This window comes from Rhineura floridana, chromosome 8 (assembly GCF_030035675.1).
Source record: "Rhineura floridana isolate rRhiFlo1 chromosome 8, rRhiFlo1.hap2, whole genome shotgun sequence".
NCBI classification, from domain to species: domain Eukaryota; kingdom Metazoa; phylum Chordata; class Lepidosauria; order Squamata; family Rhineuridae; genus Rhineura; species Rhineura floridana.
Genome location: NC_084487.1, coordinates 9,673,549 through 9,698,140, shown reverse-complemented (window position 1 = coordinate 9,698,140; position 24,592 = coordinate 9,673,549). Strand labels below are relative to the sequence as shown.

At 40.5% G+C, this 24,592-nt stretch overlaps 1 protein-coding gene and 1 long non-coding RNA gene across 6 annotated transcripts in view; one reads left to right on the top strand and one right to left on the bottom strand.

Annotated features, from left to right (window-relative positions):
• The window catches only part of LOC133390161 (ATP-binding cassette sub-family D member 2-like), a 47,703-nt gene that overhangs the window by 7,067 nt on the left and 16,044 nt on the right, over nt 1–24,592 (top strand). For 4 of the 5 annotated variants that reach the window (XM_061638156.1, XM_061638159.1, XM_061638158.1 and 1 more), the window contains 4 exons: nt 88–209; nt 7,917–8,085; nt 12,679–12,773; nt 18,502–18,647. In XM_061638156.1, the coding sequence (XP_061494140.1) occupies nt 88–209; nt 7,917–8,085; nt 12,679–12,773; nt 18,502–18,647 (532 nt within the window). Of the gene's footprint in view, nt 1–87; nt 210–7,916; nt 8,086–12,678; nt 12,774–18,501; nt 18,648–19,027; nt 19,303–24,592 lie in introns of those variants that run through there. The other variant, XM_061638157.1, reaches the window with a different exon arrangement.
• LOC133390162 (uncharacterized) lies at nt 7,897–23,321 on the bottom strand. Its single transcript, XR_009764325.1, has 3 exons — nt 23,135–23,321; nt 19,817–19,893; nt 7,897–8,743 (listed from the first exon to the last, which is right to left on the bottom strand). It is a non-coding gene; the product is annotated as an uncharacterized LOC133390162 (long non-coding RNA).

Genomic DNA, 24,592 nt, shown 5'->3' with positions numbered 1-24,592 from the left:
ACTTTCTTATGGAGATGTTTTTCTTTTGTGGCATAGAATATTCTTCAAATATGTTTGCTCTAATTAAGGTTTCTTGCTTGCTTTTAGAATTAGAAGATGGTCAGAAACAAGCTATGGTCAGTGAGCGAACAGAAACCTTCACAACTTCACGAAATTTATTGGCCTCTGGAGCAGATGCCATTGAAAGAATTATGTCTTCTTACAAAGAGGTACTGTGTGAACTTACTCTCGACAGCAGAAATGATAGATAAAAAATAGTATAGGAAGTCTAAAATGTTGTTGTTGTTATGTGCCTCCAAGCTGACTACGTCTTATGGCGACGCTATGAATCAGTGACCTCCAAGAGCATCTGTCATGAACCACCCTGTTCAGATCTTGTAAGTTCAGGTCCTTTATGGAATCAACCCATCTCTTGTTTGGCCTTCCTCTTTTTCTACTCCCTTCTATTTTTCCAAGCATTATTATCTTTTCTAATGAATCATGTCTTCTCATGATGTGTCCAAAGTACAGTAACGTCAGTTTCATCATTTTAGCTTCTAGTAATAGTTCTGGTTTGATTTGTTCTAACACCCAATTATTTGTGTTTTTCGCAGTCCATGGTATCCGCAAAGCTCTTCTCCAACACCACATTTCAAATGTGTTGATTTTTCTCTTATCAGCTTTTTTCACTGTCCAACTTTCACATCCATACATAGAGATCAGGAATACCATGGTCTGAATGATCCTGACGTTAGTGTTCAGTGATACATCTTTGCATTTGAGGACCTTTCCTAGTTCTCTCACAGCTGCCCTCCCCAGTCCTAGCCTTCTTCTGATTTCTTGACTGTTGTCTCTATTTTGGTTAATGATTGTGCCAAGGTATTGATAATCCTTGACAAGTTCAATGTCCTCATTATCAACTGTAAAGTTGCATAAATCTGTTGTCATTACTTTAGTCTTTTTGACGTTCAGCTGTAGACCTGCCTTTGTGCTTTCCTCTTTAACTTTCATCAGCATTCGTTTCAAATCATTACTGGTTTCTGCTAGTAGTATTGTATTGTCTGCATATCTTAAATTATTGATATTTCTCCCTCCAATTTTCACACCTCCTTCTTCTTGGTCCAATCCTGCTTTCCGTATGATATGTTCTGCGTATAAATTAAACAAATAGGGTGATAAAATTCCCCCCATGTCTCACATCCTTTCCGATGGGGAACCAGTCGGTTTCTCCATATTCTGTCCTTACAGTAGCCTCTTGTGCAGAGTATCGGCTGCGCATCAGGACAATCAGATGCTGTGGCACCCCCATTTCTTGTAAAGCATTCCATAGTTTTTCATGATCTACACAGTCAAAGGCTTTGCTGTAATCTATAAAGCACAGGGTGATTTTCTTCTGAAATTCCTTGGTCTGTTCTATTATCCGAACTTATGTTTGCGATATGACCTCTGGTCCCTCTTCCCTTTCCAAATCCAGCTTGGACGTCTATTTCTCGCTCCATATATGGTAAGAGCCTTTGTTGTACAATCTTGAGCATTACTTTACTTGCATGGGATCTTAAGGCAATAGTTCGATAATTACTGCATTCCCTGGGATCCCCTTTCTTTGAATTGGGATGTATATGGAACTTACTCTCGACAGCAGAAATGATAGATAAAAAATAGTATAGGAAGTCTGTAATAGAATTGTATATACCCAAAGGCGCCATTTGAGGGAGGGTGGGAACAGGAAGAAAGGGCAAAATTCTCAGGAAGCTTCAAAATCTCTTGGATGTATTCAATATCATATTGCAAGGTTGTGTAAAAGAGCATTTGTTGTGGCTAATTTTTATATGTCTTATCATGACCATAGATGTAGGTCTTCCTGAAAACTAAACACAGAGGCTTGAATCCTAAGTTGCTCCTTTGTTCACATAAAGAGGGTAGATTTTCACCAACTTCCCCTTCCATCAGAAGTCCCCTGCAGCATATTCCACACTTTTCTCAAGGGTCCCCAACCACCACCACCACCACCACCACCACTACCCTTGGATCACTGGGAGTGCAGAGCGAAGGGGAAGATATGAAACTGCTGCTAAGTGAATGTAAATCCTTTGAGGCTTTTAGACTGTATACCACTTAGAGGTTTTTGATAGTTAGGATCTAAGTTACAGAGACTAAAATAAGGCAGGGGCTCCCAAACAGTGGTCCACGAGCTTCATTCGGCTGCTCTGTGGCGTGTCCGCGTTAAATATACATATTGATTTTCAGTTGTGTTTTTCTTGCTTTTATTTCTTAAATTGTATTTCATTGAATTATAATTGGAATTCTATGGAATGTAACTTGTAATACTCTAAGATATAATATAAGAAATAAAAGAAGCAATTAAAATACAATTAAAAGTCATACAGCATCTAGCATGGCGCATGACAACTGCTACAACAGGAGTAAAACATCACTAAGTGGTCTGCCAAAACCATCAGCAGTGTACAAGTGGGCTGTGGGGGGAAAAAAGGTTTGGGAACTGTTGAAATAGGGGGAAGAGGGAATTGCCACCCCAGATCTCTAAACAGTATCCCTGTGCATACTATTTGGATATTGGTAAAAACACTAGGTCAGGTGTGGGGAACCTTTGGCCCTCCAGTTGTGGCTGAGCTACAAATCCCATCAGCCCTAGCAAGCATGGCCAATGGTCAGGGATGATGGGAAATGTTGTTCAACAACATCTGAACGCCCAAAAGTCCCACACCACTGCACTAGGTATTCTCCTCTTGAGAGCAGAATGGAGAATTTGGTCCATTATTATTCCATACAGGCAACATTTTAACATAACATCGATTTGCGACCTACAAGTCCAGACTTAAGCACCAGATCCAGGTAACTGTGTGTTGTTTCCCAGGTAGTTTTATATTTCCGTAAGTTCTTGCTGTGAAATATTTGTCTATGCTATTATTATTATTTATTCATGATGAAAACAATACTATGCAATGTAATACTATAGCTACACATGTAGGTTTACAAATATTTTCCTTTTTCCGAAAGGCAAGTATGTTGACAGCTTAACAAGTTCCAACATCAAACTTGTATGTTTGTGCCAGAATTATTTTTGAAGCCAGGTTGTTGGGGGTAAAAGGCAACTTGAACTCTCATCATGAACTGCCAATGTTTCTGGCAGCTTCAATACGATTCGTTGTGAATATTTTTTAAATGTTTTTAATTTTTTTAAAAAAATATTATTTAAAAAAATTGCCTTCCAAACTTCCTTTGGAAGGAAGGTCAGGATAAAATAAATAATAATAATCTTAATACTAAACACAAACATTTGAAGCAAATACCAACTCCAGTGCCTTCTCTAGTCGTGTCTTAGATTATATATTCATACATGACTATTTACACCAGAATGTGGTAGGGCATGCATTCAAGTGTACGTTGGAGCACGTATTTCATTGAAAACACTGCAGCATAGGGCCATTTGGTTGAGAAAGCGAGTAAGTGGGTACACGATAGAGCCCACTGCCAATCACCTGATGTCACTATGATGTCAGGTGATCCATTTTTCCTTTCTAGTGTGATGGGCTGTGCTGGAAAGGATAAATCAAGCCCTTCAAGCTCTGCTTTCTGCAGGGGAGAACTAGTGTGGTGCAGTGGTTAGGGTGTCAGTCTAGGACCTGAGTTCAAATCCCACTCAGCTGTAAAGCCTATTGGGTGACCTTGAGCCAGTCACTATCTCTCAGCCTAACCTACCTCACAGGATTGTTGTGAGGATATAATGGTGATGGGGTAAGTATGTATGCCACCTTAAGCTCCTTGGAGGAAAGGTGGGCTATAAATGTCATAATAAATAAATAAAATACTAATATCTTTCACCCTCCAAAAAAAAAAAACCACTACACTTTCAGGGGCAATTTCTGAAGTGCTTTTTGCAGGGAACGTGTTGCCAATTCCAACAAGTTTGAGCTTCAGTCTGACCTCAAGCTCTGCTTTCAGCTGGAATTGGCTGGCTACAGTAATATCTGTCAGCTGATAACAGATCCTTTCTTTAGTGTTTTAATGTCACTCCCTGTAATGCTAACAGAAGCTCCTTCTCCTTACCTCCCCATCTCCTCCTGTGTTTTAACTGGCATCTTTTCTTTGATATAAAGTGTAAATTAAAGTGTCCAAGGGGGAAGAAGAAAGGAAGCCAGCCACTGCCCTTACAGATGGGGGCACTTAAATGTGTTTTTTAAAAAGGAGTTGCTGCTGTGGGCCACCACTAAGGTAAACACCTCTGCTCCCACCCAAACTGGCAAACCACTTTGGATCCCTACCATTTGAAAAGGCCACTTTCCATGTTTCAGGGCACAGAATATAGAGCTCAGTACTGAGGATGAAGTCCAAGACATAGAGTAATTCTGCCAGCCCTAAATTAATTTATGGAATTGGCTGCAAGAAGATCTGATGATGCTTCAAATGCATGGAGGATAAGGCTATTGATGGCTACTAGCTGTGATGGTTGTATGTGACCTCCAGGTTTGGAAGCACTATGGCTCTGAATACCTGTATGGGGGAGCAAGAGCCGGAGAGGGCTATTGTCTTCAGTCAAGCCTCTGTGGAGTTCCAGATGGCATCTGGTTGGACACTGTAGGAAACAGAAAGAATGCTGGACTAGAGGGATTTTTTTCTCTGATCCAGCAGGGTTGCTCTGATGTTCTTAGTATGCTTCATACAGCACAACTAATGTTTCTCTTTCTTAACTGGTCTTAGTTGGTCCAGGTGTTTTGGTTTACTTCCTTTATGCCAACAGGTGAAGATGGCACATTGCACTTTAGGGATGTCATTATCTGTTGATTGGGAACTTGCAAGCCTTCAGAATCCTTCCCCCCACCCCCCACTTTCTTCATAAACTTGGGGGTGACTTCCTGTGTTTTTTGAAGACAGGCTGAACAAGAGCTGGTGCCAAAGACATAGGAATAATTCCACCCACCATCTATAACAAAGATATCTCTGAAGAATCAGATAAGATAGTGAGGGCCTGAATTGAATGAGCCAACCTTATTGGGGGTGGGGGAGTGGGACTTATGTTTAAACATTTTCCTAGACACACAAAAAGCAGGCTGTTTCCACCACATAATCTTTCAATGGAGTCAACACCCAGCTGAATGATTCTGCCATGAAATTGGTGTGTGTATGTTGCTTCCACATTAAGTTTTTAGTGTGGCATTGCCATGATTTGTTCGCCCATACATACCAATTTATGCAATACTTATACTTTTTAATGATACCCAAGTATAGAAGAGCTGTTCTGCTGGCATGTTTTAACAAAGATGTTAGAGGGCAGATTTGCTAAAGTTCCTGTCAAGGATTATGTGCTGTCTGCATAATCAGCTGGAACTTTGAACAGTTTCCTATGTGTTTTTTTAATGTAGATTTTACCAAGGGGTCAGAGAACATATAATCTACCCCCTTTTGAGGCAGTTTGCCAGTTGATCCTTAGCGACTCTTCTGAATATTTTCCTTGGGGGAGTCCAATGTATTCATTACTGAACAGGCAGTAATATTTCTGAATGTAGTATTATCTCTTAGACATTCAATGACTGTTAGTTCTTTATCTTCACCTTTGCTATTTTGATTTTGTGACTATGTATTTATACAGTTGTATATTAATAGTTTGTTGACTGCAATAAAAATGTTATTTGCTTGTTGTTTGAACCCATGATTTGATCCCATGTTTAATGGCGCACAATACTGTCATGCAATCAGTCATTCAGTATTTTCCCTGTGGTTCTTCTGTCTTTTCTCGAATTTCAGGAAGTCTAACTTTAAAAAGAAAAGAAAAAAAGGAAGAAAAGCAGAATTTCCACAACTGTGGATGCCTTTAGTGCTATTCACCCATCTTTTTAAAAGAGCAGGGTTTTGATAGGGGCAGGGGCATATTAAGAAAGTGAACTTATCACCACTCAACACACATTCATTATCACCTTTGGGTGGGGGCCATTTCATGACCCCATTTTTGTTCTTGTAATCAGTCTTTTAACTATAACTAAAATGCTTTTTTTAGATATGAATATAATTGTAAGGAAAGGAGGTATAGCACTATACGATCATAATGCTGTGGCATTATTTTAATATAGTGTTATAGCACTATGGGATTACAGTAATACCTCAGTTAACAAAGTAGATGTGTTCCTGGACATTACTTGTTCAAAAGAAACTTTGGTACCAGAGGTAGGAATAACATGGAAAGAACAGGGATAGGTTCCTGCACCCGCTCATAGATGGTGGGGACAGCTTCAACAGGATGCCTACCTGGCACCCACCCACTCCTCCTTCTCCTCTTCTGAATCATATTGGATCCTTCCCTCCCCAGCCTTGGGAGAAAGCAAGAGATCTCTTTAATGCAAAGCAAACACTGAGACTTGTCAGTTTCACCTAGCAAAGCAAAAGCACAGGCTTGAAAATTTATCCATAGCAAGGCAAAGACACAACAGGCTGATCAGTTTCACCTTAAAGCAAAGGCACAGACTTGAAAGTTTATCCATAGCAAAGCAAAGTTTGCCAGTTTCACCTCTTAAAAAGCCTTAGTTAAAAGGAGCTTCATTCCTGGAGGATTCCTTCACTGAGGTATTACTGTATGCCAGCCTTTCCCAACCAGTGTGCCTCCAGATGTTGTTCGACCACAACTCCCATCTTCCTGACCACTGGTAATGCTGGCTGAGGCTGATGGGAATTGTGGTCCAACAACAGCTGGAGGCACACTGGTTGGGAAAGGCTGCTGTATACCATGGTGTTATAGCGCTATTACACCCCCTTTCTAGCCCACGAAGTGTTTTACAAAAAATTAAAAGATCAATTAAAATAGTAATAAACTGGGTCATAAAGTGGTGCCAATCACAAGGGTTCTAGTGAATGTATGCTGACCTGCAGCTGTGTTATGCCCACTGATGCAGGCAGATCATAGCAGAATGTACATACAGAAAAGACAATAGTGTGGAAAGTTCACTGCAATGCCGCTTGTAGCTTTCAGTGGAAGACCAATGACTGGGTATTGCGGGAGCCACATGTCTGGAGACAGTGTGTGTGTGTAGCAGTAGCAGTCTGAATGTATGTATGTTTGACCTGATATGTGAGCACACACAGAGAGATGTGTGTATACATACATGCAGCCAGATGAAGGGAGACTACAAGATCCACCTTCGATCCAAGTGCAAAATCTCTACTCAAAATAACAACTTAAAACAAATATTTTTGTGATGGAAAGAGGGAATACCTCTGCTAGTTCCTTATCCTAAAAACAGGCAAATAAATACGAAAGCCTATTCTTTTAAAATGAATCAAATCTACTGGTTGGTGGGTGTCCTGACACTATCCTAGATTCTGATGTTTATAAGTACATCTGAAAGTCACCCTAGGAAAGTATGTATGTCTGTGACAAATACTTTAGATCTAGAGTTGCTTTCAGTATTGGTCACCAGGCAGTAGGTGATGCCAACTGAATGACATTACATGTCTTTAAGAGGTTGGCACTGGAAATGAAAGAGAGAAGGATAGTACTTATTTATTCTTCGATGTTATCTATGGCAACCTTATCCTTTTTGCAGATGAGCATTGTTTTCTGCAGTGCATAGCATACATGCGTTTGAACTTGGTCCACAACTCACATACATCCAACTTGATTTTTTGTTCAGTGCCCCAGTCCTAAAAACCAGCTGCTGGAGATTCTGCTGTCTTGCCATCCTGTTAATTGTGGGTGACATCATCATCATTACTTACAACAACAGGGAAGTTGACCTTCATTCGTCTGTTCCTCTCTATTGGAAGAAATATCTGATACATATCAAGACTGGATTCAGAGCTTTCTTTCTCATGAATAACACATGACATATAACATGGAAGAATATTTGGTAGAATAAAAGAAACACTTGCACCAATAATTCATCCACACAGTTCTTTTCTAATCTGCACAATCATTTATCATATTGCAGGTCACAGAGTTAGCTGGCTACACAGCTCGTGTATACAACATGTTTTCAGTCTTTGATGAAGTGAAGAGGGGCATTTACAAAAGGATGGCTTTTTCCCAAGAATGTGAAAACAGCAACAAGAAGAGAGAGAAAACAGAACGACATATTGATGGCCCGTTAGAAATCAAGGGTAATTAATACTACATTTATTTATTTTTTAGGATTCTTCTTTAACAGGGTGCAATTTAAAATTTAAACACTGCGGCACCTATTGAAACAAAAATATTTGTTGCACACTTACGCCATTCGCGTTCCTTTGCACAGGAGGTCCTGGTACCTTCTGCTCCCAGCTATGTATATTCCTCGCCCAACTCTTTGCTTTTATAAAGTGCTGTATAAGATGCTAAGGACTGGTTTATGTGTTCAGATACATCACATGGTATGCCGGTTCCTGTGGCTGTACCATTTCTGATGTGATGTGGTATATCTGAATATTTGACCACATCAGAATCTCCCTGTGCACAGAAAAATAGCAAATGCTATTCTAGTTTAGCCTTCTCCTTAGCATGCTTGTTTTAATGTGGCAGTGCGTACAAACTTTCCCTTCTCCACCTTGGTTCAATCCCAGGAGCTGCGTAAGTAAATTAGGCAAAGGTCTTCTGCTAATGATGGCATTTCAATATTTTCCTTCCAAATCTGTGTCTCCCCCTTTCTCTTCATGCCTGCTAGTTCCCTCTGTATGGGATGCTGCTTGTCTTCCATTTCTCCTCTCTTTGGACATCTTGGTGATTCTTCACAAGCGATGAGGACAGTTCCAGTTCACTCTGTGTTTTGGAGTGTTTTCGGACCTATGAGTGGATTGGAATGTAGATCTGTGGATTATGTCCCATAATCAACAAATCAAACTGCACATGGGTCCACACTGTCCTTATAGGTGGTCTAAAGACTATCTTATTCTTCCCTTAACATTTAAAAATCTGTTATAAAATTCTCCTAGGAAACAACTATACATCGTAAAGTGCAGTCCCTCCTGTGGAATTGTACAGAGCAAAAAAGAATACTGCTGCCCACTACCTGTTGAATATCCATCTTTTTTCCATACAGAGCCCCTTGTAAGGCTTCCAGGGACACTGTGCAGAAAAAAATATGGCTGCATGATCTGAATCAGGGCCCATGCTCCTGCTGTTTGCATTGGGAGGAAAGCTCTGATCTGAAAGCCCCCAATGGGACTGCAGTGATGGGGAGTGGGGTTAGGGGGAGAGAGGTTGAAGTCTTCCAAACTATCAGGTCTTGATCCAGGTTGAGCTGTTAATTATTTGATTGCTAATTGTGTGAATAACATGGTATCTATTTTGGCCCTCAAACTGCGAAGCACTGATGGATTGTGCCTTTCTGTTGAAGTGAATAGGGACACTTCTTTTAGCAAAGATTTATGCTAGAATTTGCAAGCCATTTATTCTGGAGTTGCCTTGAAGCACTTATATGGATTATGGAGAAACTCTTCCAGAGTCAAGGGATTGAAAATTACAACCTCTCTATGTAACATGTAGACCATGAAGGGGAAAATCTGTACTAGATGTTCCTAACTATATGTCAAGTTGCTATTATTTTTCCTTTGGCTCTCATAAGTCAGTCATATAGCCCACTAATGTAGTTATTGTAATCTGCCAATATATTGGCATAAAAATGGGGGATGAAGGAAGTTCACTCTACAAACATATTGTCCAAGTGTGACTGTAATGTGGTGGCACTGCTGAACTCGTTCTTTGGTTACAAATCTGGATTATTTAAAAGCATATCAGAACTCTTTTTAACCTTTGGAGAAATGCTACCAGACCTTATAATGAATCAATTGTTTCATTTACTTTGGGAACAATTGTTGAATAGTATTCCATTTTCATTTGGAATGGTGTAAGTCTTTGATAAAAGATATTCATTCAGCGATACATTCTTGCTATGAAAAAAGATTTTGGTATTTAGGTTAGACATGTGGATTGATAGAAGTAAAGAAGTCAAATGGCCCTGCTTTTTTACTTTCTAAACACTCTGTCCAGTTTCTGCTAATTTGTAGCTGAGCATGCTTTATATATTGAAATACAGTGACTATAGATGCTAGAAGCTGGTTTCAGGGTAATGTTTAAGTTTAGATACACAGAAAGCAACAGTTGTGAGACTCCTATGTAACATTAGGTAAGGCAGTGCCCTTCATATCCAACCAAAAGGAGACAAGCAACCTTTTCTATGGCCCAGCACACTACAGTGTATTCCAGCCAAATGCTGTTCACTTGAGAAAGAGTGTTCATGCTCCATCTGCTGGGGCTTAAAAGAGACAACCATGCAATGTGCTTTAATGCTCTTTGTAAATGTACTGCCTTCAAGTCGATTCCCACTTATGGCGACCTTATAAATAGGGTTTTCATGAGGCTGAGAAGCAGTGACTGGCCCAAGGTCACCCAGCAAGCTTCATGGCTATGTGGGGATTTGAACCCTGGTCTCCCAGGTCATAGTCCAACACCTTAACCACTACACCACACTGGCTCAGAATTTAATGTTCTTTAATCATCCCTAATACCATTCATTATCTCTAATGCTAAGTGCCGGTTTAGCCAAGGAGTGTTTGTAGACATAAAAGATTCTGAAAGAAGGAGACTGTTTGGGTGCATCCACAACCTCTACTGTATAATAGCCACTTAGGAGATTTACAGTACACTGGCAGGTGACCACATAGAGCAAGGATAGCCAATGTGATGCCCTTCAGATGTTGTTGGATGACAACTCCCGTCAGCCTCAGCCAGCATGGCCAGAAGTCCGCACAACATATGAAGCAGACCTTTAGTGTTGTGGCACCTACCCTTTGGAATTCTCTCCTTTTAAATATTAGCAGGCACCACCTCAGTTATCTTTTGGGCACCTACTGAAGACCTTCCTCTTTCAACAAGCCTTTTAAGTAGAGACTTTATCCCAGCCTGTGTTGGTATTACTTTTTAAGATGTTTTTAAAGATGCTTTGTTTTATTATGTTTTAAAGTCTTTTGTTTTTAAGATGTTTTATAATGTTTTAGTGTTTTTGTTTGCTGCCCTGGGCTCCTTCTAGGAGGAAGGGTGTGATATAGATTTAATAAATAAATAATAAATAATAGTTAGGGACAGGGCTGGCGCCAGGCATGACTAGGTCCTTGGGTACCAGCCTGCTCCGGGCCCATGGCTCTGTAGCGCAGCACCCTCCCCATACAGGTGGTGTGGGGCTAATAAGCCTGCCCACACACCCCACCTACCTCTTGTGTCATGTGAATGACATGAACGCATAGCGTGCTTGCTTGCCATCACCCAAAATGGCAGTGGAGGCATCAGCCCCTCAGGGAAGCCCCTGCTGCCAACTTGGGAGTGCATGGCATTCACACAGATGGGAGAGGTAGGTATTGAAGTCTGCACTGTCTGTATTGGGGGGGTGCATCGGAGCACCCTTTCCGCAATCCACAGCAGGATTGGGTTGTAGGACCCAGTGCTACCACAGATCACGAAATATGAGCACCACCCTCCCACGCTAAGGAAGGGTCCTTCAGGGGCTCCTCTGGACTGAAGGGGCCCTTGGCCAGAGCCCAGCCTGACTGCCGTCTGGCACCAGCCCTTATTAGGGCTAATGGGAGTTGAAGTCCAACAACATCTGGAGGGCACAGCTTTGGCCACCCCTGAGATAGAGACTGTCTTCTCCAGCCATGTGGCAAGAGGAGTGCTGCTGTGTTCCACTAAAGGGAAGCAATAGGGGGAAGGTCCAATATTTTGATTGCTCCTAGCCAGAGGCTACAGGTGGCTAGTCCCTGAAGTATTCAGAGCTAACACATTAGATTTTTAAATGGCCACCATGTCGTAAATGTTCATGTGCATCTAGCCTCACTTAGGAGTTGACAGTGGCATAATGGAGATGGAGCAGTTGCAAACTGCTTGTAAAGGACCCTTAATGACTGTTACTCAAGCATAATTCCATAGAAGGGAAATGAGGAAACTCCCCCCCCCATTTCTGCATTCTGAATGAAAGTGGACCAGATGGCATGAACATGGGAGTGATAATATCAACCATATGTGGATCAAGAAACTCTAAGGCTGTGCACACACCATACAATTAAAGCATATGGCTTCCCCCAAAGAATCCCAGGAACTATAGTTTACCCGTCACAGAGCTAAACCTCCCAGTACCCTTAACAAACTACAATTCCCAGGATTCTTTAAGGAAGTAATGGGATTTAAATGTATGGTGTGTATGCAGCCTAGAGAAGGAAAATTCAGATTCTAGACACAACTATGAGCAGAATTTGAACGTTTATTTATTTATTTATTAGACTGATATCTAATAATATGTTATGTTTGATGAAGCATAAAATGCATGTTATTAAAGAAAAACAGTTTCAAAAGTGGGCTTTCTCTTTCGTTCTTAAAACTTCCAGAATTTAATTTTATAACATGGTATCTTAATTAATATACATTATACCCTTTGTAACTACTACACAAGACATATTTGCAATTGTTATGCTTAGGGTATGTCTGACATGAAGGAAGGTTATTAAGATGGTTACCGATTAAGTAACAAAGATTTAACTTTTCATATCATCTAACATCACTTCAAGTGTGGAGTCTTTCAGTGGATGCAATTCACATGCAAGTTATCCAGCTATGAGCATATTTGCATGAATAAGCCCCCCTAAGACTGACAACTTTTTGTCTGTCTGCCTGTACATGTGTGTGCTCTACTAATACATATTTTGCTTGTTGTTGTTTTTTACTTGTAGGAAGTGTGATAGATGTTGATCATGGAATTATCTGTGAAAATGTTCCTATTATCACCCCAAATGGAGATGTGGTGGTTTCCAGGCTAAACTTCAAAGTAAGATGATATGCAAGACTCTTCTAATTGTTGCCATCACCATTAGCACAAACACAGCATGTACCTTATGTTAACTGAATGGACGAGAATATGGAAAAGAGGGGAAATCAAGAAAGGTAGGCATAGTGGCTCAAACATAGAGGCAGATGTGCACCATTTATCCCACTTCGGGAGACAGAGAGATAGGTCTCAGGCTGTTGTCCACACATTCAGTCAATGAGTGGAGAACAGGATTCCACACATCTGTTGGCCTTCTCCGTGCCTCCACCACCATTGTGCAGAATATGAGAAATGGCTCCACATGGATACCACTGTTACACATGCAGGGTCAGTACTTGTGATAGGGAATTTGGCCATGCACAAGGACCCTCTGTTAGTACTCCCTTTTTTCAAGTTCCACCCAGTGAGCTCCATCTGCTACAATCTCACTGCCCAAAGTGTTGACGTGTGTGCGTTGTTGCGTGAAACAGCATACATTATGTTGGAGTTAAGTTGAGCAAGAAACTTCTTCAGAGCATTAGAGCATGTTAAGAGTCTTTATTAAGACATTATGGCCAAAGGCTTAAGAGTAAATACATGTAGAGTTTCTTCAGTCACCCCCCCTCTGGTACATCTCTCTTCAAAGGTAAACACAGAAGAGAACCTCTCAGTTCAGAGGCAATACACAGAAGACACAACTTACAGACTCTGTTAGAACTTTCCCAGTTGCTATCTCACGTTACCATGACAACCGCTGGCCTTGGATGTCTGCTCACTCTCAGGCCAGGAGATAACAGTTACTTCTCCAAACTTGCAGGCTTTATGGAAAACAACTAGAGACAGTAATGCCTATGGGTCACAGCCCAACACAAAGTGCATTGATTTCAAGGTATGAACTAGAGAGGGAGAAGAGGACCAGACTGTGAGAATGATATGGTTGTGTTACGATGCCATCTCCAGGCAAAAAACTTGCAATGGAATGTTCCAAGCACCCAGGGCCACTCCAGAGTTATGTTGCCTTTATTACAGTACAGTTGCAGTTAGATGTTTAGCTTTGCTTCCTAAGTGGACAAGTAATGCTGCTTCTTGTATTACAAACATCATCAAGTCAAGATTATTAAAGCTGGGCAGCTGCTATGTTCTTAATACATCCTTCAGACTTCAGAATTCATGATGCTGAAGGGACTGTAAATGCAGCATGTGTGTACACCGGGGGTAGACAACATGGTGTCCTCCAGATGTTGTTGGACTTCAATTCCCATCAGTTCTAGGTAGCACAGCTAATGATCAAGGGTGATGGGAATTGTAGCCCAACAATATCTGGAAGCTGCCATGTTTGCTTCCCCTCATGTACGAAGATAAATATGTCCATCCCACATATTGTTGATGACAATGCTAAAGAGACAAGTTGAAATCAAAAAGGCAGATGGGTTTTCATCACAGTTTCATTCAGTAGAGTCAGAAAATGGATTTCATTGAAGATTTTGTCCTAGGGCTCTGCATATCCCTGATAAAAACGCACATCTTTTGCTATTTTCAGGCAATTTCTCTAGCCATGTCTTTCATTGCTTAGAAAGAGAAATTAAAGTAAGAAGCATTTTAAAATATATCACTTGCTTCAAAGTCCTTTGAGACTTAGGATGGAATCCAACATTGAGCAGGAGAAGACTTTTGCTCATGCAGCAGGACTTCGCCTTTCTCTCCTCCTACTTGTTGTCCTGTGAGCACCCCAAAAATTAGCTCTGGGGGCCCCCTGATTCTCCAGAGCAGCTTTTGAGAATGGGTGGGGGTTTCGGGGGGAGGAGAGGAAGGTGAAATCCTATTGTGTGAGCAGAAGTCTGTTCTGCTCGTACATAAAAAATGTGAGATACAGCCCTTAGCTTCCTTGATTTTTTGAAAGGCTCCTAATGAGAGTCTCTTACATTTATTTACTTTTGTGACACAAGAAGTGACATTACTGGATCATTCAAAGCTGCACAATTAATTAACACTGGATGCAAATTAACACTGTAGCTAAGGAAAAAATTGGCATGAAGGTGCTGTACTACCATCACTTTGTGTCTCTTTTCCTTGTAATATCTTGCTTGGCGTACTGTGACATTACGCTGTCCATCCCACAACATTGACTGTTGGCAGTGACAGGACTGGTCAATGTTGCATCATGTGTTATGTTAAGCCAGAGCTTGGAAAAGTTACTTTTTTTGAACTACAACTCCCATCAGCCCCAGCCAGCATAGCCCATAAAGACAGAATAGAAAGTATGCTTGATAGAAAGCTCGCGGGGGGGGTGGTATTAACAGAACCCACTGAGTTATTGTGTTTTTAGTTACAGAAAATAATTTTAACTGTTTGTAGTTGTTTAATCTGTCCCATCCTTCTGGGCCAGGTGAGGGCATACATTCAATAAGTATCTTCTGTTCCCAGCTTCTTTACTTCAGCTACATCCACACCATACATTTTATTTATTTATTTATTATTTGATTTATATCCCACCCTTCCTCCCAGCGGGAGCCCAGGGCGGCAAACAGAAATGCTAAGAACACTTTAAAACGTCATAAAAAGACCTTAAAATACATTAAAACAAAACAACATTAAAAACACTTTTAAAAACCTTTAAAAACATTTTTAAAAACAAAAAAAGGGTTAAAACATATTATTAAAGAAAACATATTGAAAGCAATTCTAACACTGACACAGACTGGGATAGGTCACAACTTAAAAGGCTTGTTGAAAGAGGAAAGTCTTCGAAAGGCGCCGAAAAGATAGCAGAGATGCTAAAGTTCCAAAGAATCTTGGGAACTATAGTTTAAGGGTGCTGGAAAATGTAGCTCTGTGAGGGGTAAATTAAAGTTCCCAGGATTCTTTGGGGGAAGCCCTGTCCTTTAAATATGCTTGGTGTGAATATGACTCCTTCACATAGCTTTACTGCAGGGAGTTAGTTTTTCTTCACATTGCCCCAGCCATCTCCATAGAGAATAAGGTGGCCAGATTTTATACGAGACAAGCTCTCAGCCTTCTTTATGCAGTTATTACAACAACTATAGGGTGGATTTTTAAAAATACGCTGTAAGAGAAGAAATATATTCTGAAATTCTCCCTTTTCTAGAACTGTTAAATGCATAAAGCTTCTAAAGAGGCTGGGCTCTGGGAATCCTTCCCTGACTTTTTGAAAGCTCTAAACAAGGATTGTATATCAGTAAACTGATCCCGTTCCTATTAAAGTCACTAGAAACCTCCAGGATTTGAAGCATGGGTTATGTCCAACTGAAGGTCTCCAATGGACGTTAAGGTGTAAAGGAGCCAAGCAAATGTGCATGCTATAGAATTGCAAACTTCAGAGGGTGAGCAGAATCTCAGAAAAAAAATCTCTAGGAAACTGTCAATAGGGAGGGAATTGATCTTTAATCTTCCATGTTCTTAATGCTGTTTCCTGATCCTGACTTGAGCATCAATATTAGCCAACAGTTCCTCTGGTTTTCCCATTCATTTCAGTACAAAGAGTCAGTCTGCATCCACTGAGATGAAACTGGAGTCACCTGAGCACAGTCATTAATGGCAGAGTACCAGTGATGAAAGTCGATGATGTGATTTTCCAGATATCCCATAATCTTTGCTAGAGGATCACTTTGGGGACTATCTTCACAGTAAAGACTAGGAGCACATAACCTCTGTCCCTGCATGATAACATCTTATCATACGCATATATCATCAATATATGTAATTGACCCCCCCATTCCTCATGTGGTGAGGGGTCATTACCCACTATTTTACCAAGTGTATAATGCGGCTGGGTGGTTGAATATGCAAATCAGCTCTCAGCCAATTAATGTGATGCAATACATTGTATACATTACCTGGCTGAGAGCTGATCTACATATGCAACCAGCTGGCAATACTATATGCTTGGTGAAGTAGTAAGTACATATTTATTTCTGACATTTTCCCTACTGAAAAATGCACATGGAACACTGGATTTCACCACACAGAGAGACAGAACAGCATGGAAAGTGCTTGTCCATGATACCATCTTGTGCCACTGGGGAATGAATGCTGATATGGCAACAATGTGAGCAGGACTGATTATGTGCATATTTCTCACTTGATCAGCGCTTCACTGGGTAAGAGCATAGATCACATGGGAAAGACCCAGGGCTTTTTTTGTGACAGCACCCACAGGTATGGAGTACCAGCACCTCTTTTTGTTGTTGTTGCCCATTGCAGCCATTTTGTGCTGGCACCCACAGCACTTTTAGCAAGATATTAGTCCCAGCACCTATTTTTTTGTATTAAAAAAGTACTAGAAAGACCCACTCAATTGGCCTCATCTGTGCAGTTACAATATTCTTAAACACACTCCTCAGTAGTATGAGACTGTGCCATAGATTAGCAGCTCCCACGTACGCGCGCGTGCATGCGCATGCGTGTGTGTGTGTAGAGTTGTTGGGGGTCTATTTTTTTATTAGTATTGTAGTGCTCCTAACTGATGTAATTACTGTGTGTGGTCTCTTATGAAAGAGACACGTTCTAACTTGCAGCTGGGGAAACCATTCTGAGGAATCATTTCCATCTTATATATAGTTTTACTTCCTCTGTTCTAATATTCATTTTGATCTGCGTCCCCAAATATAAGAATATGTATTTTCACTAAAAAGAAATTGCTACTCTAGAATGAGATCCTACAGATTCCACATTAATCTCACACATGGTGACTGCAAAACTATACACACTGTGGAAAACAACTGCTATGAATTCAACTTTGCTGTGTGCAAGTTACCTGAGGAAAAGTTTTGTCCTGGAATTGTAGGCTCAGTCTAAGAAATACTGGAAACTGGAACTTGTTGTTGAGGATGACATGTGGTGTGTGGGCATATTTTTCACACCCCTGTTTTCATAGAAGCCATATGTTCCTACTTTGGCTATAATCTAACTGCAGTTTATTTTTACAATCAAGGAAGCTGACAGTGATACAACACAAACTGTGATCTAGGTATATGGAGCTCCTGGTGTTGGTTATGATGAATGGAGCTCCATATATATGTTTGGGCTGTTTTTCTCTGCTAAAACCAGCAATGGGAGGACCCAAGACTGGTTTAAGAACCATTTTTTGCACATTATTATTCGTAATCCACATGATTAACCTTTTCTAGAGAAGCTTCTTATAATGTGTGTTTGGAAAATGTAGAATGACAGTGAAGCAGAATGCGGATGTGGCTTTATTTGAAAAGTTTGTTACACTGTGCCCAATTTACACATGATGCTAAACCGTGGTTTGACATTATGGAAACAAACTGCAATGAGCGTTAAACTTACACCCACTCTCACCTCACCTCACCTCTTCCAGCATGGCCACGACAAGATTGGAATCTTCCACTTCCATGTTATGTCGTCCAAATCCTAAACTGTTGTTAATCATAACTATTGTTACAACTTTACTTCATAAACTATAATCTGAAATTGTTTTGTTTCAACTAACTGTAGTTAAGATTAACTACAATTTGTTTAGGTTCAGACCACATGAGTAGCTACAGTTTATCTAAAATACAAGTGAAATCTTCCAAACTCCTCTTGCAGCTGTGCCAGAAGAGAAAGGTGAAAGGGGAAGGGCACAGACCCAACGTTTGCTCAGGCTCAGTGTCATAACACTAAACTATGGTTTAGTGTAATAGCCAAACCAACCCTATGTTAGAATGTTGGTGAAAATAATTACCTTCTAAAAGATTGTTGTGTTTCTCTTTTTTATAACTTGTAGGTTGAGGAAGGAATGCATCTTTTAATCACCGGACCCAATGGTTGTGGGAAGAGTTCTCTCTTCAGAATTCTAAGTGGCTTGTGGCCTGTCTATGAAGGAGTTCTCTACAAACCACCTCCTCAGCATATGTTCTACATTCCTCAAAGGTTTGTGATTTTGTTTGTTTGCATTTCTTTTTATAGCGCAAAACAATGTATATGTACATATCTAAAAAGATTTGCATCCTCTTTTTCTGCCACACAGTGCTCAAGGAAACTTTAAAAAACCCAACAATTTAAAACAATTAACCAATACAAAATAATCAGAAGTGTACAAGTAGGAGGTTGGCTTGTTGGATTAATGGGATAATATTTTTTTGTATCGATTTCAGAAAAATGATGGAAATGCCATAGTAAACAACTGTTGACAAGCCTTTTAAAAGGTTACAATCAAAGCTTCCACTACAGTTAGATAGCGGAAACGGTTCAATTTTTGTAAACAGGAAAAATCAAGGGAGAAATTATTGAACTTTTCACACTTTTCATAGGGGGTGGAAAGAGAGGAATGGAGAGGAGTTGCTCATCACCAATGACATTAGATGCAGCCACAGTGGAAGTTCCAATTTGAAGAGCAATTAGTGTGATGTTCTAACAGAGTATTGTGGATCATATCTAACAAAGTGTGACTGCTCGACAAGAGATGCTCTATCCTGACAAAAGTGGAACTTTTAAAGATTTTTGGATCTTGTGCAATTGCTTGGTAAAAAATGCACATTCCTAGCATGAAGACACAGTCTTATCTAGCCAAACAGACTCATGACTGTCCTGCTGAAAACAATGGAAGAATTGGTTTCATTGATTTCAATGAGAGTTGATTATGAATGGCTTTTACTGGACTGTAAGCATCTTTTAAATGGAAGGGGCTAATGCAAGAAATGGCTGCAATCCTAATGCATCTGGATTGCAGCCATTGCCTGCAAAGGTCCTACCCACATTATCTGGATTGGCTTGATTCTTATTCAGAACAGTTTGTAAATGCCACTATTTTTATTGGATTTCTCTGAATTATTAGATTTACCCTTCAAGGCAATATGCTGTGTTGTCCAATTAAATGAAACCCTAGCTGAATTTACCCAGTTAAGAATAGGGATTGCTTTGATTCTGTGTGGTTTAACTGAGGATTTTGCTTGTCTTTATACATAGTTTATACATAGGATACACTGATGACCTTAAAATACAAAAGGCTTTTGTATTGTTGTCTATTCATATAGCATAGAAGGTGATTAGAGAGGTGCCAATATAATTTACTGTTAGAAAATGTATAGGAGTTACAGTACCTGGGCAAGACTCCAGAAGGGAACATTGGCTTTAGAGATTAGCTGTCATTTTCTCCCCCACTATCCAAGGCAACCTGCTAATTGGAAACAAGGCTTAGAGTTAGAGAAATCCCAGGCAGGGATCATTTTTCTTAAAATACTTTGCACAATGTTAAAGTTGATATTGATAATGCCCCTTGCCTGGTGGTTTTGAATGACAGAGGATTTGTGTTCTAAGGCTTGTGTAAATGCCACTTAATACTTCTTAAACTTTTTGAATAAAGACTGTGTGTATTACATCCAGAGCAAACACAACGTCCGCAATTTTGCTTTCTTCAGTTCATTGATATTACAGCTTTTTAAATACTTTGTTATTATTGCTTAACTGCATTCATCTCTCTTTGGACTCTTCCTTTGGATTTAGAATAAAGAGTCCTGGCCCAAATTAGAGATGACCCACCCTGAACCCTCTACATTTCCAACAGCATATTTGTCAGACACAGACACATCCATATCTGGAAGGACTTCTATCAGTTTAGAAGTTGCATTGCTGCTGACAGTAACTGGCAGATAGAGTTTTCCTCACCTCACAACTGGGAGAACTATTCCACTTTTGACTCATTCACCTGCCCTGTTATCTACCTGCTGGGAATCCTCCAGTTCCATAGCCAGTGGTGGCCCTGGGCTGGAAAAGGAAGGAGAAGGAAGGCTACAATACCAGCATTGTCAGCAGCAACTCAAAATGGTTTAAATGAGCCTATCTTGGTTTAGATTTTTTGGGCTCCTGCTGGAAGGAAGGGCTGGATATAAATCCAAAAATTAAGTAAATAAATAAATGAAAAAAATACGTTGAGTAGCTGTGACAGAGCAACCAGTGCATGGACATCCCCACCAAACAGCGGTGAGGCACACAATACATTTTAAAAAGGAAGTGTTTGCAACTGTGTACTGAATCACACTGGTGGGGACTGTTAAGAACTGCTGTCCAACCTTCTGTTTCCATCCAATTCTCTTGCCATAGCTCAGCAATAGAGCATCTGCTTTGCATGCAGAAAGTCCCAGGTTCAATCCCCACATCTCCAAAGAGAACCCAGTGTGGAACCCTGGAGAGCCACTGCCACTCAGTGGAGACAATATTGAGCTAGATGGACCAATGGTCTGACTCAGGATAAGGCAGCTTCCCATGTTCCTAAGGTATCCAGTCCCAATGTAGTCACACTTGTATGGATAGATCCTCTTATGGGTTAATAACCAACCAAAGGACAGGAAGCAGATAGTAGGAAGAAACATACAGTTCTCACAATTGCGGGATTTAAGAAATGGGGTCCCACAAGGATTGATATTTGGATCTGTGCTTTTTACACTTTTTTCGTAAATGACCTCTAGTTAGGAATAAGTTGTGTGGCAGCCACGTTTCCTGACAATACTAAATTGTTCAGGGACTGTAAAGAGATCTCCACCCTAGGTGAATGGGCATTGAAATGGCAAATGCAGTTCAGTGTAGTAAGTATAATGTGCTGCACATTGGGGGGGGGAGTCCTAACCACGCATACACTAATGGGATCTGCATTGGCGGCAGTAACTAGCCAGGAAAGAGGCCATGGTGTTGTAGTGAAAATGGGGTCATCAATAAAAATGTCGACCCAGGGTATGGCAGCTGAATGGTGAATGGCATGTTAGAGAGAGGGATTGAAAATAAAACTGCCAATATCATAATGTTGTTATACAAATTTATACAAATCTTTCTTGTGACTGCATTTGGAATACTGGCTCCAGTTCTAATTGCTTCACCTTAAAAAAGGCAGAGGAGGAAAAGGTTCCAAAAGGAACAACCACAGTAATCAAGGGGCTGACACAACTTCCCTGTGAGGAAAGGTTACCAAAACAAGCAAGGGAAGACATGATAGAGGTATATAAAATTATGCATGGCGTGGAAGAAGTGAATAGAGACATGTTTTTTTCACCCTCTTTCATAATACTAGAACTTGGGGCCATCCAGTTAAGCTTAATGTTAAGAGACTCAGTGAAGACAAAATGAAGTACTTCTTCACTCAGCACATAGATAAACTCTAGAATCTGCTACCACAAGATATAGTAATGATCACCAGCCTGGATGGTTTTAAAAGGGTTTAGACAAATTCATGGAGGATAAGGCTATCAATGTGTGCCAGTTCCTGGGCAGGTACCTGCACTATCAGAGGTGGCATTCTTCTGTATGTGCTAGAAGTGGGGAGAGTGCTGTTGCAGACTCAGGTCTTGGTTGCCGTTCCATTGGCATCTGGTTGGCCACTGTAAGAACAGGATGCTGGACAAGGTGGCCCTTTGTTCTGATCCAGAGGGCTTGAAACTTCTAGTGTTACAGTGAATTTGACTACCACTTTTAATTGCTAGTGTCATGTATCGCAAAGATGCATGTGTAGTGCTCCTGTTATTTCATTTTAGTATCAGATGTTCAGACTTTGTGTTGTTCCGATCTTTTCCTTAACTCTGTGGTTCCTTCATTTGGCATCTGAGCCTTACGCAGGAAGCGTCATGAAGGGCAGGAAATGTCCCAACAGCTGTTTGAGATTCCACAGTGCTGACTCTTACAGTGATTGGCAGTATGCACCCCGCTGTGTCTCCCCAGTGGGGCTTGAATCCCTGATGCAGGCAATTTTTGGATTGTGCTCTTGGGCTCTTTTGCTGTGAGAGAGCCAAAAGGATTTTCATGAAACTGAGCCATGCTGCTTAACCTGGCTTATTGTTTATTCACTGCTTCCTTTCCAGATCAAGGATTTGTGCACTTTCTACAGCTTGGAGTTTATTGTGCAATATTTTTGCCTGTGACGGCAGCTTCTAATTATGCATCCTGCTGGGGAAGCTCGATGTTCCATGCCCCTTAAAAACTGTGTTAGCGGGTGTAAGCTCATTATGCTCAGGCTTGGTAATTGAGCTCCTTGAAATATTTAACAGACTCCTGGATACTGGAGAGGAAAGCTTACTGTTGGTTATTTTAGGCTCAAATCAATTATTTATATCTTGAGAGAGTTGTGGAAACTGCAGCTTGCCCTAAAACACCCTTGAACTTATTTCACTGGGGTGGGAGAATCCTTGAGAGAGGACATTCTTTTTCAAATATATCCACCAGATGAGTATATTTTTAGTAGTATAGCCAAACACATATAATGGAACTTAACGTCCTGTAGGGTACATCCACAGTGCTAACTTACGGAGTTTCATCAGAATTGTAATCTGGTAAAGATGCTGATTCTTGGTTAAAGACACCTAGGCCCTGTCCTTACACAGCTGCAGTTTCCAAAGTTCCCAAGAGATGGGGAATAACTAGGGTTGCCATATTACCTGGTTAGCCGGGTTTCACCTGGATTCCTTGCATGCCACCTGGCGCCCGGTTAGCCCCTTAGGTGGCCCGGATTCTCAGCTGTAATTTTAAGAAAAAAAAATTTCTAGGTGGTCCAGTTCTGAGATATACATAAAAACGTCAGCCACCCCCGACTGTTAAATCTTTCTTTAAACACTACTGCACTTCGTAGCTTTAACCCCGCCCGTTCAGGATTGCAGCCAATCAGTGAAGCCAAGGTTGTGTTTCAGTTTGATTGACCTGAGGAGGTGTCTAGATTAGAAAACCTCACTGCAATGCCTTTGCATACGGACTGATAGGAGATGTGCCGGCAGGGTAGTTGCTGAGAGGTGCGTGCGCACACACGGCTCCTTCCCTTTGGCGGCAAAGCAGCCTCATTTTTTCTCCAGGCCTGGAAAGAAGCGCGACCATTGCATGAGGGCAGCGGGCAGAGGCTGCTGAATTACACAGAGGAGGAGGGTGAGTCCTGCCTACCCTATTTGTTTAACATTAAGTGTCAGCCAAATACTTTTAAAATCAACCAGTGATATTCCTGGTTTGCTTTTTGTTATTGCTGTTGTTGTTGATGATGATGATTTTATTACACATTTTAAAGTCTCTTCACCTCCCCCCCCTTTTATTTGTATTTATTTTATATTTCCCCAATATCTTCCCCTGGCTGTTTTTATGTACTTTAAATATTTTAGTAATTTTAGTAATAAGAGCAAGAATACAGTCTTTTAATACAGCAAGTTGCACTAGTAAGTTGAATGCCAAAATATTTGATGATTCCAGAATTGCTGGTAAATTTGGCAGTTGTAAAACAAAAACAGAAGCCATTGTCTGTAATGTTTTGGCCCCTCATACTTTAGATATAATAAAGAAGGATTTAGAGAAAGTCTTATTTGTGGGCATTTCTACTGATGCCAGGAACCACAAATATCACAAACTCTTCCCTATTGTGATACAATACTTTGATGTAGAGAAAGGCGTTTAAACAAAGCTTGTTGAGCTGGAAGAACTTGAAAATGAATGTTCTGAGACAGTTTTCAAATATATTTTGTCAACTTCAGGGGAAAATGGCATAAGTTCAAAAATAATACCATTTGGAGGAGACAATACAAACCCAAACTTTGGGGGAGTTAATAGAAGAGAAGGGAACAACATTTTAACAAAGCTAAAACATCAACTGACTCCTAATCTGTTTGGTATTGGTTGTCCTGCGCATGTTCTGCACAACGGAGTTCAAACTGCAGCAGATTGCCTAATGTTTGATGTTCAGTGTCTCATTGTTAAGATTTTCAGTTATTTTTGTATATATAGTCTAAAGGTTTTTTGTGAATTTGTTAATATTACATACCATGATCTTTTAAGCCATTCTAAAACTAGATGGTTAACGCTCTTTCCAGCTATAGAAAGAGTTTTGCTAATGTTTGAAGGACTGAAATCCTACTTCCTAT